Source organism: Danio rerio, chromosome 12 (assembly GCF_049306965.1).
Source record: "Danio rerio strain Tuebingen ecotype United States chromosome 12, GRCz12tu, whole genome shotgun sequence".
Lineage (NCBI taxonomy): Eukaryota > Metazoa > Chordata > Actinopteri > Cypriniformes > Danionidae > Danio > Danio rerio.
The window spans coordinates 25,620,001-25,636,741 of record NC_133187.1 but is presented as its reverse complement, the minus strand read 5'-3'; the positions used below and the strand labels follow the sequence as shown (position 1 = coordinate 25,636,741).

Genomic DNA, 16,741 nt, shown 5'->3' with positions numbered 1-16,741 from the left:
GTGTCTAACTTGAGGACACCTTAACCTGAGCATGAGAACTACTAATAAAGATTCATATTCTTAAAACTTAAATAAAAATGGCACATGCATTTAACTTTCTTTTCTCACCTTCTCTGTGATTTCAGCGATGTCCTCTCTGTGTTCCCAGCTGGGAAACATGTTGGTGAATGTAAGAGGCTCCAGTCCTGCATGGATCAGGTAGGATTTTGGTGTCTTTTTCTCATTTTTTTCTAAAAAAACAAAGGTTAAGGAAATCCTGTTATTGATAAAAGTCACAACATTACTGTCATTTATTTAAATGACATAATTATAACAAACTAGTTAAACATTTAAACGAATTTAAACAAATAAAAAAAATATATATAATACAATTATTATAATGTAATTATTCATAAATGTTTATATTAGAACAGTTTTATACAGTAACATAGTTTAAATAAATTACATTTAAAAAGCTTTTGCATTTTCTTATTTTAGATGACAATTTTTAAATTTGGTAAACACCTTGAACTACCATTGGTCTAACTATGCAATAGATGGCTGTGGTTTTGGGGCTACACCTCCAACATTAAAGCCCAAGTTTAAACAGAGTAAATGATTTGCTTAGAACAGTCCAGCATGTCAACCAGAGCTCTTAAAATGTTGACTTTTTGACTGAAAATTAAAAATAAAAATGATAAAAAGAGAATTACACAATCACACTATATTCTTTCTTTCCTAAAATGGTCTTTAAAAGGTGTCACACACTTTATTTATTTATTTTTTAGATATTTATCATTTGTTTCTGTGCCAACAATTACAATTCAGAATTTTATATTAAAAAGCAATCGTTTAAGCGGACTTCCTGTGCATTTCAAAATACAATTTTGTAACTTACAAAACCTGAATGATATCCAATATGGAGAAAATAAAAATAAGGAGAGAACTTATCTACTGAATTAATGAAGCAGCAAAAAGAGAATAAAGTAAAACAAAATGATAAAAGTAATTGAAGAATCCAGGGCTAAGACGAGCACTTCCATAAAAATGTCAACCTTGCCATAAAACTTTTCACCAAAACTGCGAAACAGTTTCTACGTTTTTTGTGTAAACAAGTATTTTACAGTACCTTTAAATACTCAAAAATGTCTCTCTCAATGCTTTCAAACAATTATATTTGATTTACCAAAGTCACACAAGTTCCAATTTCACATCTATAACAAAGCGGTGTGACTTCCAAAACAAAGCTTTTTCCTCATAAATGTAAAAATTTTAAATGAATCTATCTTTTTTGTTTTTTAGTCAGCCAACTATTATCCTTTTAAGATAATTCATTTTGGGTTGTGCAGTTTAATTCACACAATTTATACAAAGTATGTTGTAAACTGTAAACTCACAGATTTGTTTGGTCACATTCATAACCATGTTTTTTCCTCATTTGAAATGTAAAAAAAATTGTACAGATGGATATTTTTCTGATCCCATAACTCTGTGATTAATTGTTTTGGAAAATATAAACAGATGTTTCAATATAATGTTAACATAGTTTCTCTGTGAATTTACATTTTGAGTTTTTACTGCAAATGTCACTTCTATAACGCTGGAATTGATCAGGTACAACATAATGACTGTTGCAGAGTTACATTACACTATATATCCATATTAACATGGTTGATTCTTGAAGACCAAAATTACTCTGTAAAATCGCCTTTTTTTAGTTTTAAAGAGAAAGTAAGGGTTTCCATCTTACAAAGTTTTATTACAATTGCTTTGGCTTCTTTTAGAGTGTCAGATATGACTTTTTAAATCACCTTTGCTATATTGGAGCACAGTTTCCATTGCACACTTCCTGTCAGAGTCCCACCGTATGCGAGCTGAGCCTGTGCTTTCACTGTCCTGAGGCCACCAGCCCTGCCACAGGTAAACTTCATGATGATTATCCACCAAAAACAGGGCTAAAAGACAAATCAAACAGAAGAAGCAGCGTCACAATAGCATCACAGAAGCACCTCATGATTTTTTTTAATGAGAAGAATTACATTTCCCTCATACATCATGCATGCAAAGAGTGTAGAAAATCCTTCTTAAAATGTAACGGACACCCACACAGAATACCTTAACAATACGATTGAGCAGACGGCACACTTAGAAGAGTTTAGCAGACATGAATGTGTCAAGCACCTGGCTGAGTAGCTGTATACAAATCCTCCTGGAGGAAAGGCATCGAGTTAACCAAATTTGGTTCTCTGGATGGATATACAAACTCCACTGCTGCAAACTCTCCCGAGGCACTGCTTAACTGGAAAAGCCGAGGAGTGAAGTTGAACTTTCCTGGATCTGATACACAAGACAAAACTCATGAATGTAGGGATTTTAGACTGAAACAGAAGACTTTAGACTATTCACAAAATAAACTACTAATAATTAAATAGCCGTTCCATATGCACCAGACACTTTACTACAAAATCTCTATTATAAAGACTCAAAAATAACAACAATAATATGAAGAAGAACAATAACAGCAATAATAATAAACTGCTATGCTAACTTAGACTTGTCATGGTGTCTACAGTATATATTGCTGCTCTGTGGTGATTTAAAGTGCTTTTTAATCCTCATTATAAGTCATTATGGATAAAAGTCTGCTAAATAAGTAAATGGAAATTTAAACACACCTCAAATAGTATATTTATATAGCATATTTACTATAGTTACACTAAATTACATTTCAGTGGGTGTCTTCTGTAAATCATACTTAAAATGTATGAGTCATCTATCATCAAGAAATAATGAAATTAAACAGTACACATTCTACAGTTTGGGAATCTTTAAAAGTCCCTTGAAGTGCTTTCAAATATGCATTTTTAAATAGATGTTTGATTTACTCTCAACAAAAAAAGAGAGTGTGGTAGAGCAGTGGTTCCCAACCTTTTTCTTTGGGGCCCCCCCCATAAACATATACAAACATTGGAGCCCCCCCACCATATAAATACACACGCACGCACGCACACACATATGTACTGTGTATGTATATATATATATATATATATATATATATATATATATATATATATATATATATATATATATATATATAATATATATATATATATATATATATATATATATATATATATATATATATATRTGTGTGTGTGTGTGTRTATATATATATATATATATATATATATATATATATATATATATATATATATATATGTATATGTATGTGTGTGTGTGTGTGTGTGTGTGTTTGTGTAATATTAATATATAGTAATATGTATAGAAAATATTAATTAATCAGTTTTAACTTGTCTTGGCCTTCAATAAAACCAAAATTTAGGTAGGCTTTGTCATACTGTCTAATCTTTATCTTCGCCTCTGAAGAATCACAGCATTTATTAATTATTTTCACTATTATGTTGGAATTTTAAGCATGTGTTTAGATTATTTTTTATTTTTTGGGCTGCTCGATTTTGGGAAAAATCATAATCACGATTATTTTGGTCATAATTGTAATCACGATTATTCAAAACCATTGCCAGTTAAAGTCAAAATTATTAGCGCTCCTGAGATTTTTTTTTTTTTATAAATATTTCCCAAATTATTTTTAACAGAGCAAGGAATTTTAACAGTATTTCCTATAATATTTTTTCTTCTATTTGTTTTATTTTAGCTAGAATAAAGACAGGTTTAAAAAGGTCTATTTTGAAACCAATTTAAGGTCAATATTATTAGCCCCCTTAAGCAATATATATTTTTGATTGTCTGCAGAATAAACTACCGTTATAATGACTTGCCTTATTACCCTAATTAAGCCTTTGAACAGCACTTTAATCTGAATGCTTGTATTTTGAAAAATATCTAGTAAAATATTATGTGCTGTCATTATAGCAAAGACAAAAAGAAATCAGTAATTAGAAATGAGATATCAAAACTATTATGTTCAGAAATAAGTTAATAAAATATTCTTTCCATGAAACAGAAATTGGGCAGGAAAAGGTTTGCTAATATTCAGGAGGGCTAATAATTCTGACTTCAACTGTATACATACAGTTATTTTCCACCCTGCAATGGAAAGAGAAATAAATACATTAGAATAAAAATATGAAACAAACTGTGCTTTAAGCATCTTCACTGTAAGAAAAACACTTTAGCTGCAGCAGTCCTTCAGTCAAGAGCAGCGAGGGTTTTCTCGTTATGTTCGTTTAATAATGTTAAAAACAGGCGGCAGAAGGATTATAGCGCACTGTATCTTTAATGGTTTCTCTTTCACGTCTTTTGATCCTCAACTCGTTTGTTTATTACACAAATGAGGGTTAATGTAAATAATCACTAAACACCGCGTTTTGACACCTATTTGACCATTAAAGCGTTCACGTTAAGATGACTTTAGATGTCTTTGCTCCTCTGCTCGTCTCAGTGTGTGAATGAGAGTGAATGCAGACCGGCCGCATACTTCTGACTGCGTGATCGTGCTGCACACACACATAAGCTCTTTCGCGCTTTTAAGAGCAACACGTGTACAACTGTGGCGAAATATGATGCAATAGTCATTTATCTCGATTAATGCTTTTTTATAATCGTTTGAAACCGAAATCTAAATCGGATTTTCGATTAATTGCAAAGCCCTTTATAATAGTGGACCGTTTTTATGCCTTTTTCTACCTCAATACTTATCCTCTCCCGCGCCCCCCCTGTGAACTCTGGCGCCCCCCTTAGGGGGGCGCGGACCCCAGGTTGGGAACCACTGTGGTAGAGAGTAGCTCCTCCCCTTTTTTTTAAGAAAACAGCTAATAGAGTTTAGTTGTTCTCACAGCTGTGCCAGTGAGAGTGGTTGAGCTCAAGCATATCAGTTAAAAAGCTAATGAGAAGGGTCTTAAAGGGGGTGGGATGTGTCAGATACTAGAGAGCATATCATTGGTCAAGATTTGATGAGAAACTTGAAAAAAACTGTTGATCCATTTAGGCAGAAGTGTCAAACAAGCTTTACATGTTTATATCAGTTTTATATTTTCTAAACACAAATGTTGTCATACTAATAATTTTGTACTACACTATTTTATAGATATCATTAAAGACTAAAATACAGATACTAACATCTTTAAAAGCAACTTTAAGCTGCTTTATACTTTTTGTTTGGATGTCTGAACCCTTTCATGAAATTTTCAAAACTTCTGCGACCCACAATGTTAGCAAACATGTAGCAAGATATGATATGATATTATGATATTAGCAACAACCACCCCTTTTTTAATTTTTCTTTTTTCTTTTCCTTGTGTGTGTTCTAGTTTGGTTTTCTTACGCAGTTTATATGATGTTATTTATTTATTGTATTTATTTATTTGTATTGTTCTGCTTTTATGTTAATGCTCTGTATTTGATATTCATCTGCATTTTTGAAGTAAGAAAAATCTATAAAAAGTTCAAATCATAAAAAAAACTTTTATTGAAATGACAAGCCAACATTAAATGTTCATGCATTAATTATAATAGAAAAAAACAATACACAAAATATGAAACTAACACCATGAACACTTGTAATAATTCACACCATACTGTACATAATCCACTATCGCTTAACATAAATGGAGTACTCATCAAATACTCATCTAATTCAGTAAAAACTGCCATAATGATTCTAAAATGTGTAGCAATTGCACTAATAAATCACGTTACATGAGGTAAATGTACTTTTGTTGTAATATTTAATATAGTTTCTAATTTTTCATAACCTTAATTTTGATTAAACTGACCCTTCTATTAGCAAATTACGTCTAGAATGACCTTCAGAGTCTGACGTTTAACTTGGTCAAATCAGACAAACTTGACCACAATTAGACCTGTCTTTTAATTTCAATTACAAGATGATCGCTAGTTCTGCTCATAATATGCTGCTGCCTTTTTTATGGTAAATAATCAGTTTTCAAAACAATTCAAAATACATTTTCTGTACTTTGTGTATCTTTTTCTTTGTTTTGTCATGTCTGTTAACAGAACACAATGTTTTTAGCACCTCATTAATAATTTTGTTATCATAATTTTAGAATTATATAAATTTTATTTTTACTATTGTATGGTGAGTTCTGCTGACGTGAACTTCCCTTTGGGATTAATAAAGTCTGAACAAACCTTCTTGTAATGAACATGCAAACGTAAAATTTGTCTAGGAACAACACTTTAAAATTAGAAATGAAAGATTTCATCACCGAAATACTTAACACTTATGACTTAATCATAAATGTGCCATAAGACCAATTTTTCCTCGACTTTTGTCCTCACCCTGCAGCATGCAGTCGTACGCTTTTCGATCTCTTTTGCCCAAAGCCTCCCAGAAGCCCTGTGGTTCAGCTCCCTCATCACACTCCTGGATGGACACTTTACTGCTGCTGTGAAGCCCTGCCTCCAGAGGACACCTGGAGAGCAGAAAGTCAATATCAGGTCTCTGTTACCCTTCAGATGTAAAGTGTCATTGGTTTGTTTGTATGCAAGTCGACTCACTGCTCTTTGATTTTGTTTGCAGTGGTACGGCCCACGTCACGTGTGTGCACTTGTGCCTTGCAGCCATGCCACAGGTATAGGCTGGCTTTGGGGATGTTCAGGAGGATCATAGAGGTCCGGGATCGCAAGCTGCTGCAGTGACACACTGCCTCCAGCAGATGGCCCTCTATGGGTTTCTCTCCTCTCACACAGTACAATCGCCAGTCGTCTGTGCATTGAGAAATCAGGTCAAGTCCATATATTGCGATCTGATTTACATAATGTTTTTGTCGTTTGAAATAATTGTTAATTATAATAACAAAAAAGTAACTAATAATAAAAAAAGTGAGAAATGTAGGTAAAGTCAGTAAAAGTGATTACTTTGTGTATTGTCTTCCTCCTCTTCTCTTTTTCCAGCATGAACAATCATTCCTCCATTGAAGCATTGTAGGAAACAAGGAGGCTCCTTTCCTTGCTGTACCTGGACCTGCGTAACATATAAAAAGAAATCTACCCTTTAAACATATGAAGACTTAAAATTTTTTTTAACAAAATTACTAATTATAATCAGCAAAGAACACATTTAATTGATAATTACAATAACTAATTAATATTATTTTAAAATCTTAAAAAAATATATATTTTAGCTATTTTAAACTGGTTCATTTATGAAAAAATCTGAAATATTCAACCAAAACAAAGCACAAAAACTATTTTTAAAATGGGAAACAAATGCTTCTCCACAGGAATAAATTATACCACGACAGAAGTTATTTAGAAAAAAAAATGCTGGTTGATGGCAACCATTGATTTCCATCGTATTTCTTTTTGACAAATGATTAACATCATCCAGCTTTTTTCAAAAATCGTCTTTTGTGTTTAACAGAATCAAGAAGCTTAAAGGTTTAAGAGAGTAAACAGTGATTTTTAGTGATACAGTTATACACGTAATTCATTTTAGCCAATGGATGTGATCCTATACTGCTCTTTCGGGAAGCATTTTATGTCAGTACTTCCTTACTAGGATGTATTGTCTTTGTAAACACAATGCTTTGTTTGTTCAAGTGCTTAGTTCAAGATTTCCTTTCCCCTTTAAGTGAGTGTTGACAAAAAAAGTGATGATGATATTTTTTCATTATGTAGAGCAGTGTTTCCCAATTCCAGTCCCCTTGGTGGTGAACAATAATAAAAAAGACACATTAATTTGCTCTAGTGGAACGTCTGTCTATGACAATTTGTTTACAATGTAACAGAATTAATTTTCATTTTTGGTGAATTATCCTTCTAAGAAAGCATAAAATGAGTTTTAAGTTTAAAACAAATCAATAAAGCACCTGAGCTCCTCTTTCCTCATCCAGCTCAACAGTCATCAGTGCTGACGTTCCCTTTTCATTCACCGTAGAGTTACGACCCTGCCAGAAGAAATAACAACATTTCTCCTTCCCTGGACCGATGATTCTTTCTGAATGCAGTCTCTTGCCAACTACACACACAAAAAAGCAGAGAGTAAACAACAGCAAAAGCAACAACAAGATATACAGTTGAAACCAGAAGCTTACATAAGGAACATAACCTTTTTAAAAAAAAATGTCTGTTGACAATAAACGTTTATTATTTTAGGTCCGTTAGGATTACCTAAATGATTTACATTTGTTAAATGCCAGAATAATTACTTTCTTTTTTTGTTAAATATATTTCTAGATAGTCACACGTTTACATACATTTCCTTGGTGTTTTTTAAGTTTGCTTTTCAACTGTATAACTTTGGTCAAATATTTTGGGTATACTTCCACAAGCTTCTCACAATAGTTTGCAGCACTTTTGGCCCATTCCTCCTGACAGAGTTGTTGTAACAGAGTCAGATTTGTTGGCTGTCTTGCTCGCCCAAGCTTTTTCAACTCTGCCTACAAATTTTCTATAGAATTGAAATCAGGGCTTTGTGATGGCCACTCCAAAACATTCATTCTGTTTTCCTTAAAGCACTTTTTAACTAATTTGGCAGTATGCTTAGGGTCATCTACTGTTTTGAAGACCCATTTGTGGCCAAGTTTTAATTTCCTGGCTGATGTCTTGAGATGTTGCTTCAGTATTTCTACATAATGTTCTTTCTTCATGATGCCATCTATGCTGTGAAGTTTACCAATCCCTCCTGCAGCAAAACAGCCACACCACATGATGCTGCTGCCCCCATACTTCACAGTTGGGATGGTGTTCCTAGGCTTGTAAGCTTTCCCCTTTGTCCTCCAAATGTAACACTGGTCATTATGGCCAAACAGATCTTAGTTCCATCAGACCACAGGACATGTCTCCGAAAATAATTATTTTCCCAGTGTAATTTAGCAAATTGTAATCTGACTTTTTTTTTGTTGATTCTGGCTTGTTGATTGTCCCATGTTGTCACACAGGGAAGTGGTGTGTTTGAGGTTTTCCTTAAATACTATTCTACAGTTGTGCCTCCAATTAACGCAAATGTTGTCAATTAGCCAATCAGAAACTTCCAAAAATTGACACCATCATCGGAGCTTTTTCAGAAGCGTAATAATCTTATTGTATGTAAACTTGACTTTAAAGAAAAGTTATAATAATTTATCAAAAATATCTCTCTCATTATTCTGCTATAAGCAGAAACAAATTTGATAATCCTAACTTACCTAAAAGAGACAAAGTTTAGTCACATTAACATCTGACTTTTTTTTAAATAGTTATGCTTTTCCTGATAGCAGTTAACTTATCCGCCACTAGTGTCACTAATAACAAGGTTTTTAAACTACACTCTGGTCTCAGACAAGGCCAGTCCTAGACTAAACTGAAAATAACTTGCAGTTAGAAATCTTCAAATGCTTTAAGTGGCATAGACATGTCTCAAGATGCACACTTTTAGTGTGTTTTTCGTAATAACTTCCAGAAGGCCTAGTTCTGGATTAGACTATAAATTTAGCACCTTTAAACTTATTTTATGTAGTTGTAAAAGCATGTATATTGCTATGTTATACATTTTATTGTTGGTTTTATTTTTATTTTTTTACTGAAAACATTCAACTCACCTGCTGTGCTGATCATGTACTTCCATTTGACCACGTATGTGTCACCTTCATGAAACTGACCAATGCTCTGTTTGGGTAGTCGACTAGAACAAGCAAAGAGGAGACAGTGTTTGTATATAAATCGCCATTTATGTAGGAGCTTCACTAAGTAACTGACCCACCCTACCTGTAGTCAAACTCTAAAATGTGCCAGACATCCACAGACAATGTGCTGATCTCAAAATTACGTCCCTCTTCACCTTCCACTAATCCATATCCTCGTCCAATGTTCACCCCATCCAGAACGGTCCTGACTGGCGCCCGTACTGCCGATAGCATCAGAGACGCATCATAGGGCCGACATTCACCACTCCGAAGCTCCTACAAAATTTAATAAAGCAAATTTGCTTCAGATTTTGAAAAAAAAATTGAAATAAATACCCTAAAATATCAAAGTTATTAATACCTACTCTTAAGAAAAGAGATATACAACTTTTTCCTATATGCCCTATGATGCTTTACATGTATATCAGGGGTTAACAGGGTTTTAAACTAAAAATAACTGAAGTGTTTTAAAATAGGGGTGCAAAGGTGTGCCATTATTCTCACAGTTCATCAACTCAATAATAAAACACATTTTTTTTTTTTAGAATTAACTAAATCCTTTTAGTGTGTGAATAACCAATGAACTCAAAGGAGCTTTGGCCACATATATGCTTGTTATAATATTTATGTAAAAAATTATTTTCATGATAGATAAAAATAAACCAAGCCAGATGCACTTCTCATTCAAAATTTACTAAGTATTTGTATTATTTGTAATGTAACCTTACTATCTACATTGATTTAAATTATTTCAAGTGGAAGTTCCCCAAACCATAATGTGAAATACAGTATAATTTGTCTCGTCAACTCAAAATTTAAAATACAGTCATGCAATGGTGAAACTAATTCTGTGCAGATCTACCTTGTTTTCAACATGCGAGTCACCATTCTTCTTAGAATTCTTGGAATCACTCCAGTCCAAAAACTTCTCTTTAAAAAGAGTAGTTTCATTGTGCTGAGTTAACCTGCCAAACACAGCCCAGTCTGGTCGTCCCTGGCCTTTCCTATGAACAACACATTTAGAATACAGAATTTATACAAAGCAATGATATCAACCCTATTTTACAAGTAGTCTCTTTTCTGCAAAAGTGTAAAAGGGCCATTCACACAGAATGTTTTTCCATTCCAATATGCTACTTTTAAATTGTTTTTTAATGTAAACAAGCAAATTACCTAGGGGTGGGTGATTCATTGAAATAAAAAAATTAAAAAATCAGTAACCACCTAAAGAAAACACAATCTTTCCTTTTTTATTTATCTGACACTTTAACTGACAATATTTTTGCACCAGGCACATTCTTACAAAAAAATGTAAAATAAAAAAATCCACTATAAAGTGTGTTTGACACAGGTGAGTGGGCTTAACAATTGACCTTCAAAAACATTACAACTTTTCTTTACTCCAGCACCTTATTTTCTGAGTACTAACAGTTCCTCAGTATAATTGGCACTTCTTGTGTGTATTGCCTCTTCGTGTTGATTTGCTGATTGTCTCCTCAATTGTAAGTCACTTTAGATAAATGTCTGCCAAATGACTAAATGTAAATGTATGTAAACATGATTAAGAAAAGCTGCGATGGTAAGTCATGCACATCTTGTCAGGGAAGCAGTTGTGTAAACAGTAGTAAAACTTTTAAAGATGGAGGAGAGACTGTTTCAAGTTATCCAGAGCTATATTTCTTAACAAATCTTAAATTTCACATTATTATTAAATATTACAGTTATAACAGCATAGACAGCAACACTTGCACACAGTTGCACAGCGCTTCTTTTTTTTCATGTCCACAAAAAAGGCAGTGTGGTGCACCTCGCAATTTTGTAATGGAAAAGTGTGTTTACTGTGATCGGCCCCTAAATGTGCAACTGCAACATATATTTGTTAACTCCCGGGACTGTGCAACCACATGTGCCTACAGACATATTTGCCGAAGAAGCAAAATGGAAGAAGAACATTGCAGTTTGACACAGATGAGTCGATGCTAAACCAGCGTTGATGCTAATTGCCTCTGTCATCTCATAAACACAACAAATAGGCTATAGCTTTCATTTTATAGGTTATAAAACATGTATGCAAATTAATGCAATATCATATTTAGACAACAAAACTTTACAAAATGTCAACATTGCGTTGTCACTGTCTTATCACAGGCAGTGCACACACTTAAACCGCCAGTGAGCGAGGAAAAAAGCACAGAAGCTCAGAAGGTAAAACCAGACGCTCAAGACATAATCTTTAAATGATTTCTATTAAAAATGTAAAAAGGTTTTGTGCTATAATAATAAGTGAAGCATTAATTAAATGCATATTTTCCGTAAAGCGATTGATTTAAGGTAGCCTGATATTTTTATTGGACTGTAGACAAAAAAACATGATTGAAACAAACAGCCTATGCCGGTTCTTAAAAAGGATTCAGTCAGTGTTTTTGTTTTGTAATCAAAATTTGTCAATTACGTGAAAATAACTAGGGTAGGTCTATTTATTTTATTCTTTGTATTTAGTTTATTCTTTTTTCTATGCTGTTGGAAACACTGCAGATGCGTGAAGATGTTCTGTTTTTATGCTTTGTTATTAATGGGTTCGCATGTTAAAATAAATCAGAGTTTTAAAATGCAATATTTAATGTGTCGGACACTAAATAGACACGTCAATTATTATTATTTTTAAAAAATCAAATCAATCTGACCAGTTAACAGTTAATATTCGATTAACAAGCGTCAGTTGTAGGTTAGCAAAATTAACCAAAAAGAGAATCCCTATTAGCATTTATAACACAGAACAGTAGTTCACAAAGAAGCTGCACAAACAGCTGTAGTTATGACAGAATGATTACCTCAATGTTATTCTTGACCAATTCAATCAATTTCAAAACCAATTTTTGCACAGCTTAGTACATGCTTCTCCTTTAAAAAAGAACATGATGGAGGTTTACTAGGACCAGTGTTCTGTCGATTTGTCCTACCTCCTAATCAAAAAGTAGGTTGCACATTTTGATGATGCAATGTAAATTTTAATGCGGAGTAGCATGACATAAAGCTGTAATTTAGCTCTAACCTACCTAATCCCTAACCCCAACCTCAGAACCATTCAAATACAGTGTTGGTAGCCTAATCTGAAGGGTAGGATAAAATGTCAGGACACTGGCTTTACTGACAAAATGTGTACAAAAATCCCCTTTGATAAATTTTTTCAAGCACTAGCATGACTATTATTCTAGCATATCGCATCTTTTGCTGTGGTTAAGATAATACATTAAGATTAAAATGATAAAAGAAACCGTATGCAATAAGCAGCATAAGCTGTTATAAATGTTTAAAAATCAATGAAAGTGAATGAGGCTTGAACATGTCAGCACATTTAAATTACAATGTCTGCTCCTGCGCTTACTTTAAAAATAAGATGGATATCTTGGAAGTGCATGAAACATGAACCCAGACCCCTTTTACTTCAGGAGTAAAGCATTAGGTCTCAGGAATTCTACCCGGCAACCAAACTCTGTTTATGAGCACTGAGATACTAAGCCACTGTTTTGACAGGTGTAGCGCGCAGAGCAAACTTCTGACCTGGGTTTGAGCTTTAAAATGTCACAAGTGCCAAAACGTGATTATAATGGAACCGCACAAATCAGCAGAGCCAAACATACTCTGCAGCGTTTTGTACCTGGGTATGAGAGCATTGCACTCTCCAGGGTCCAGAGGATTAATGTCACAGTTGGTGTAGTCAAAGGTGCCATTCCACAAGTGCTTCGCCAGCTGAAATGCCACTTTTCTCTGTGCCAACGTTACCTCCTTGCCATGCCATACGTAGACCTCACTACCAAAATCAAATACCAGCACCTAGATGTCAGACAAGGAGGAAAAGAGGATTTAAACTTGAATTCACCTTTGCTGTTGGGTTATAAAATACACTGCCCAACAGATTTATCAGAAAAACACTTAAAATCGTGCTTTTAAATGAACACATCATTATATTGGATACTATGAGATAAATGTTTATTGATTAACTTGATTATATAGTACCAAAAGCAAAATTGGACCATCATAACAAAATCATTTAATTGATATAAATGTTTTGTAATGTACAGCAATGTACAGTGGTTAGCCTAAATGAGGAAACCCCAATTTGAAAATGTTTATTTTTATCCATTTCTCAGTGAATATAGGCTATATATGTTAATGCGTTTGAACCAAACTGATTTATTAAACATATATATTTATCAAAATAATATTTTAGTCAACTAACATGTTTAGAAAGACAATAATACAATTCATGCAAAATATTGAAGGGGGGGGGGTCTGTTTCTCTTGAATTTTGCTCTTTTTAAAATATATTTAATATTTTTTTCTAATTTTGGACCATTATCATCTAAGTTATATTGTTAGATTAGCTCTTAGACTAGCTGTTTTGTTAGATTTTCGTGACCATATTATAAAGGAGAGTATTTGGAATAAAATAAAATAAATTTAAAAAATAAAATAAAAAGAAATATAAAATAAAAATATATCATGTAATACAATATAATAAAAAATAAATAAATACAAAAAAAAAAAAAAAAAATATATATATATATATATATATATATATGATAAAAAGTTTAATAAAATAACTAAAAATATAAAGTAAAAAAATCTATTATACACACACACACACACACACACACACACACACACACACACACACACACACACACACACACACACACACACACACACACACACACACACACACACACACACACACAAAATATGTTTATTTAAATCATACAAAAAAAGTCAAAACACTTGAAAATATTATATATACAAAGTGCTATCTAGCTTTAAACATGGAAAATTGTAGACTGTAGCTTGCCCATTAAACATTTTGTTAGTCAAAATTGTATCAGACAATCCTAATAATACCCAAGTAGTATTTTATAGTACCTCTTTAGGGTTCAGCATGGAGCAGCGAGGGACTCGACCCCAGTAGTCATCATGGGGAACAAGTTTATCCTCCATGAGTCTGTATATGCAGTTGGTTTCCACAACAGCACTCTCATAAAACTCATCTTGTTCAGGAGTGCCAGCGGCTGTAGGGTACAGCATGTCTGATTTACTATGCTTGTGTTCACAAGTACAATTAAACAAATGTTTCTCAATTGTCAGCAGATGAAAACTAATGAAAGTAATTAAAGCCAAACTTACACTGATAACTGGTTTGGCCACCGAGAATCTTCCAAAAGTCTTTGGCAGCGTGTGTGTGAGTGTTTGCACCCTCCTCAATTGTCTGAACATACGAGGCTCTGCATCCCAGGTCATGCTTGGTCTGAACGAACGTGGCCAACTCTGCAGCCTGCAAGACAAAAGATGCAAAACCTAAATTGTAATTTTTATCAAAATACAAAAAGACAAAATAAAATAATAAAATTCAATAAAATAATAAAAATACATAATATTTAATAAAAAAACAAATTAATTAATTTAATTACTAATTTAATAAAAAGCAAATAATGATATAATAAATGAAATGTAATAAATGTAATGAGAAATCACATTAAACACGTCTTCATAAATCCTATTATTATTATTATTATTTCCTTCCTACCATTTTGTGAAACTATAAGCATCACTTCACTGGCAATATGTAGGTCAAAATCAGAGTTCACTGACCTCCTGTGTGACTTAAACAATAGAAAAAAATAGTTTTTACTATTCACCTCCTGCTTCCTGTGTGATAATATATAATTTCCTTTGTGGTTAATTCTGTTTACTTCCTGCACATGAGGGACTCACCGCCATATGTATAGTACTGAAAGCACTACAGCTGAGTACAGGATGTGAGGTATTTGAGTGGTTACAAAATCACCAAAAATCAAAAGAGCATTATAGGTGACTAAATACTGATGTCAAAATCTACTTTAACTGTAATACTTTTTATATTATTACAGTTAGGTATGATCTGATCGCAATTTCTTTTAGTATCACCACTCCTAAGACTGAACCTTTCATTTACACCAGCTGACAGTCATTTTCAGAAGAATGTAATTAAAAAAAAAAGAAGCAGATTGGGGGGGATGCGACGGCAGCCACAGGACAAAGGCGCATGTGCGCTCGTTATACACCAGCTATTGGTGGATAGGAGAGAAATTGAAAGAGTCAATTAGGATGGGGATGACCGGAAGGCCATGATGGTTAAGGGACGATGGAGGGAATTTGGCCAGGACACCGGGATTACACCCCTACTCTTTACGAGACATGCCATGTGATTTTTAATGAGTCAGGACCTCGGTTTAGCGTCTCATCCGAAAGACAGCGCTTACTGACAGTATAATGTCCCCTTCACTATACTGGGGCATTAGGACACACAGAGCGCAGATTGAGCACCCTCTGCTGGTCTCACTAACACCACTTACAACAGCAACCAAGTTTTCCCCATGTGGTCTCCCATCCAGGTATTGACCAGGCTCAGCCCTGCTTAGCTTCAGTGAGTAACTTGTCTTGTGCTGCAGGGTGATATAGCTTTGGCTCAAGCTTCTGTTTTTTTCTATTTGATACACTCTTAAAAGCATTTGAATGATTTTAAAAATTTATAGAGGCTAAATTAAAATACCACCAAATACCAGCCCATTCGCTCTATGGAACAGCCCAAACTACTTTAGAATTGAATGTCTACTTTATAATTATTGTAAAAAGTATGAAAAACTAGAGTCTATATCACTCAAACCACACACAGAAATTGGGATCCCCTTATATGGTTACCAATGGAAACGCGTTTGGTACTTTGGTACTTCGATAAAACCGAACACCATTGTCAATATTGATAAACAAAAGATCCGTTATAAAGTGCTATAGTTTTATTAAAATGTGGCTGCTGAGGGTGCGCCTTGGAAGGAATGCTTTTAAGCTTAGGGTGTAAGTTTGTCATTTTCAATGGAGACGTGCGACTTGCATGATGTATGAGAGTGGCGTGCACGCTGTGTGAGTGGCGCACACATGACGCACGCGTATTTTTAAGCCACACCTAGTTGAAAACATCTGAATGCCAACTTTTCTAAATGTCACGTTCGCACCGCGATTCATCCAAGTAGAAAATACACATTTCAGTATTAATGCCGGACTAATTATCTCAAACGCAGAGCACCCAAACACTGCAGTGCTTTTTACTTTTCTCCATAAACTTG

The 16,741-nt window shown here is 33.7% G+C and overlaps 1 protein-coding gene across 51 annotated transcripts in view; it reads right to left on the bottom strand.

Moving 5' to 3' along the window:
* The window catches only part of svila (supervillin a), a 123,987-nt gene that overhangs the window by 7,736 nt on the left and 99,510 nt on the right, over positions 1-16,741 (bottom strand). For all 51 annotated transcript variants that reach the window (XR_012387466.1, XR_012387467.1, XR_012387469.1 and 48 more), the window contains 13 exon segments: positions 14,766-14,913; positions 14,505-14,650; positions 13,246-13,421; positions 10,450-10,591; positions 9,670-9,863; positions 9,504-9,586; positions 7,794-7,942; positions 6,841-6,946; positions 6,481-6,688; positions 6,262-6,395; positions 2,161-2,316; positions 1,791-1,934; positions 109-230 (listed from right to left, as the gene is read on the bottom strand). Coding sequence is in view for 41 of the 51 variants with exons in the window: in NM_001035261.2 (NP_001030338.2) it covers positions 109-230; positions 1,791-1,934; positions 2,161-2,316; positions 6,262-6,395; positions 6,481-6,688; positions 6,841-6,946; positions 7,794-7,942; positions 9,504-9,586; positions 9,670-9,863; positions 10,450-10,591; positions 13,246-13,421; positions 14,505-14,650; positions 14,766-14,913 (1,908 nt within the window). In the remaining 10 variants the exon portion in view is untranslated.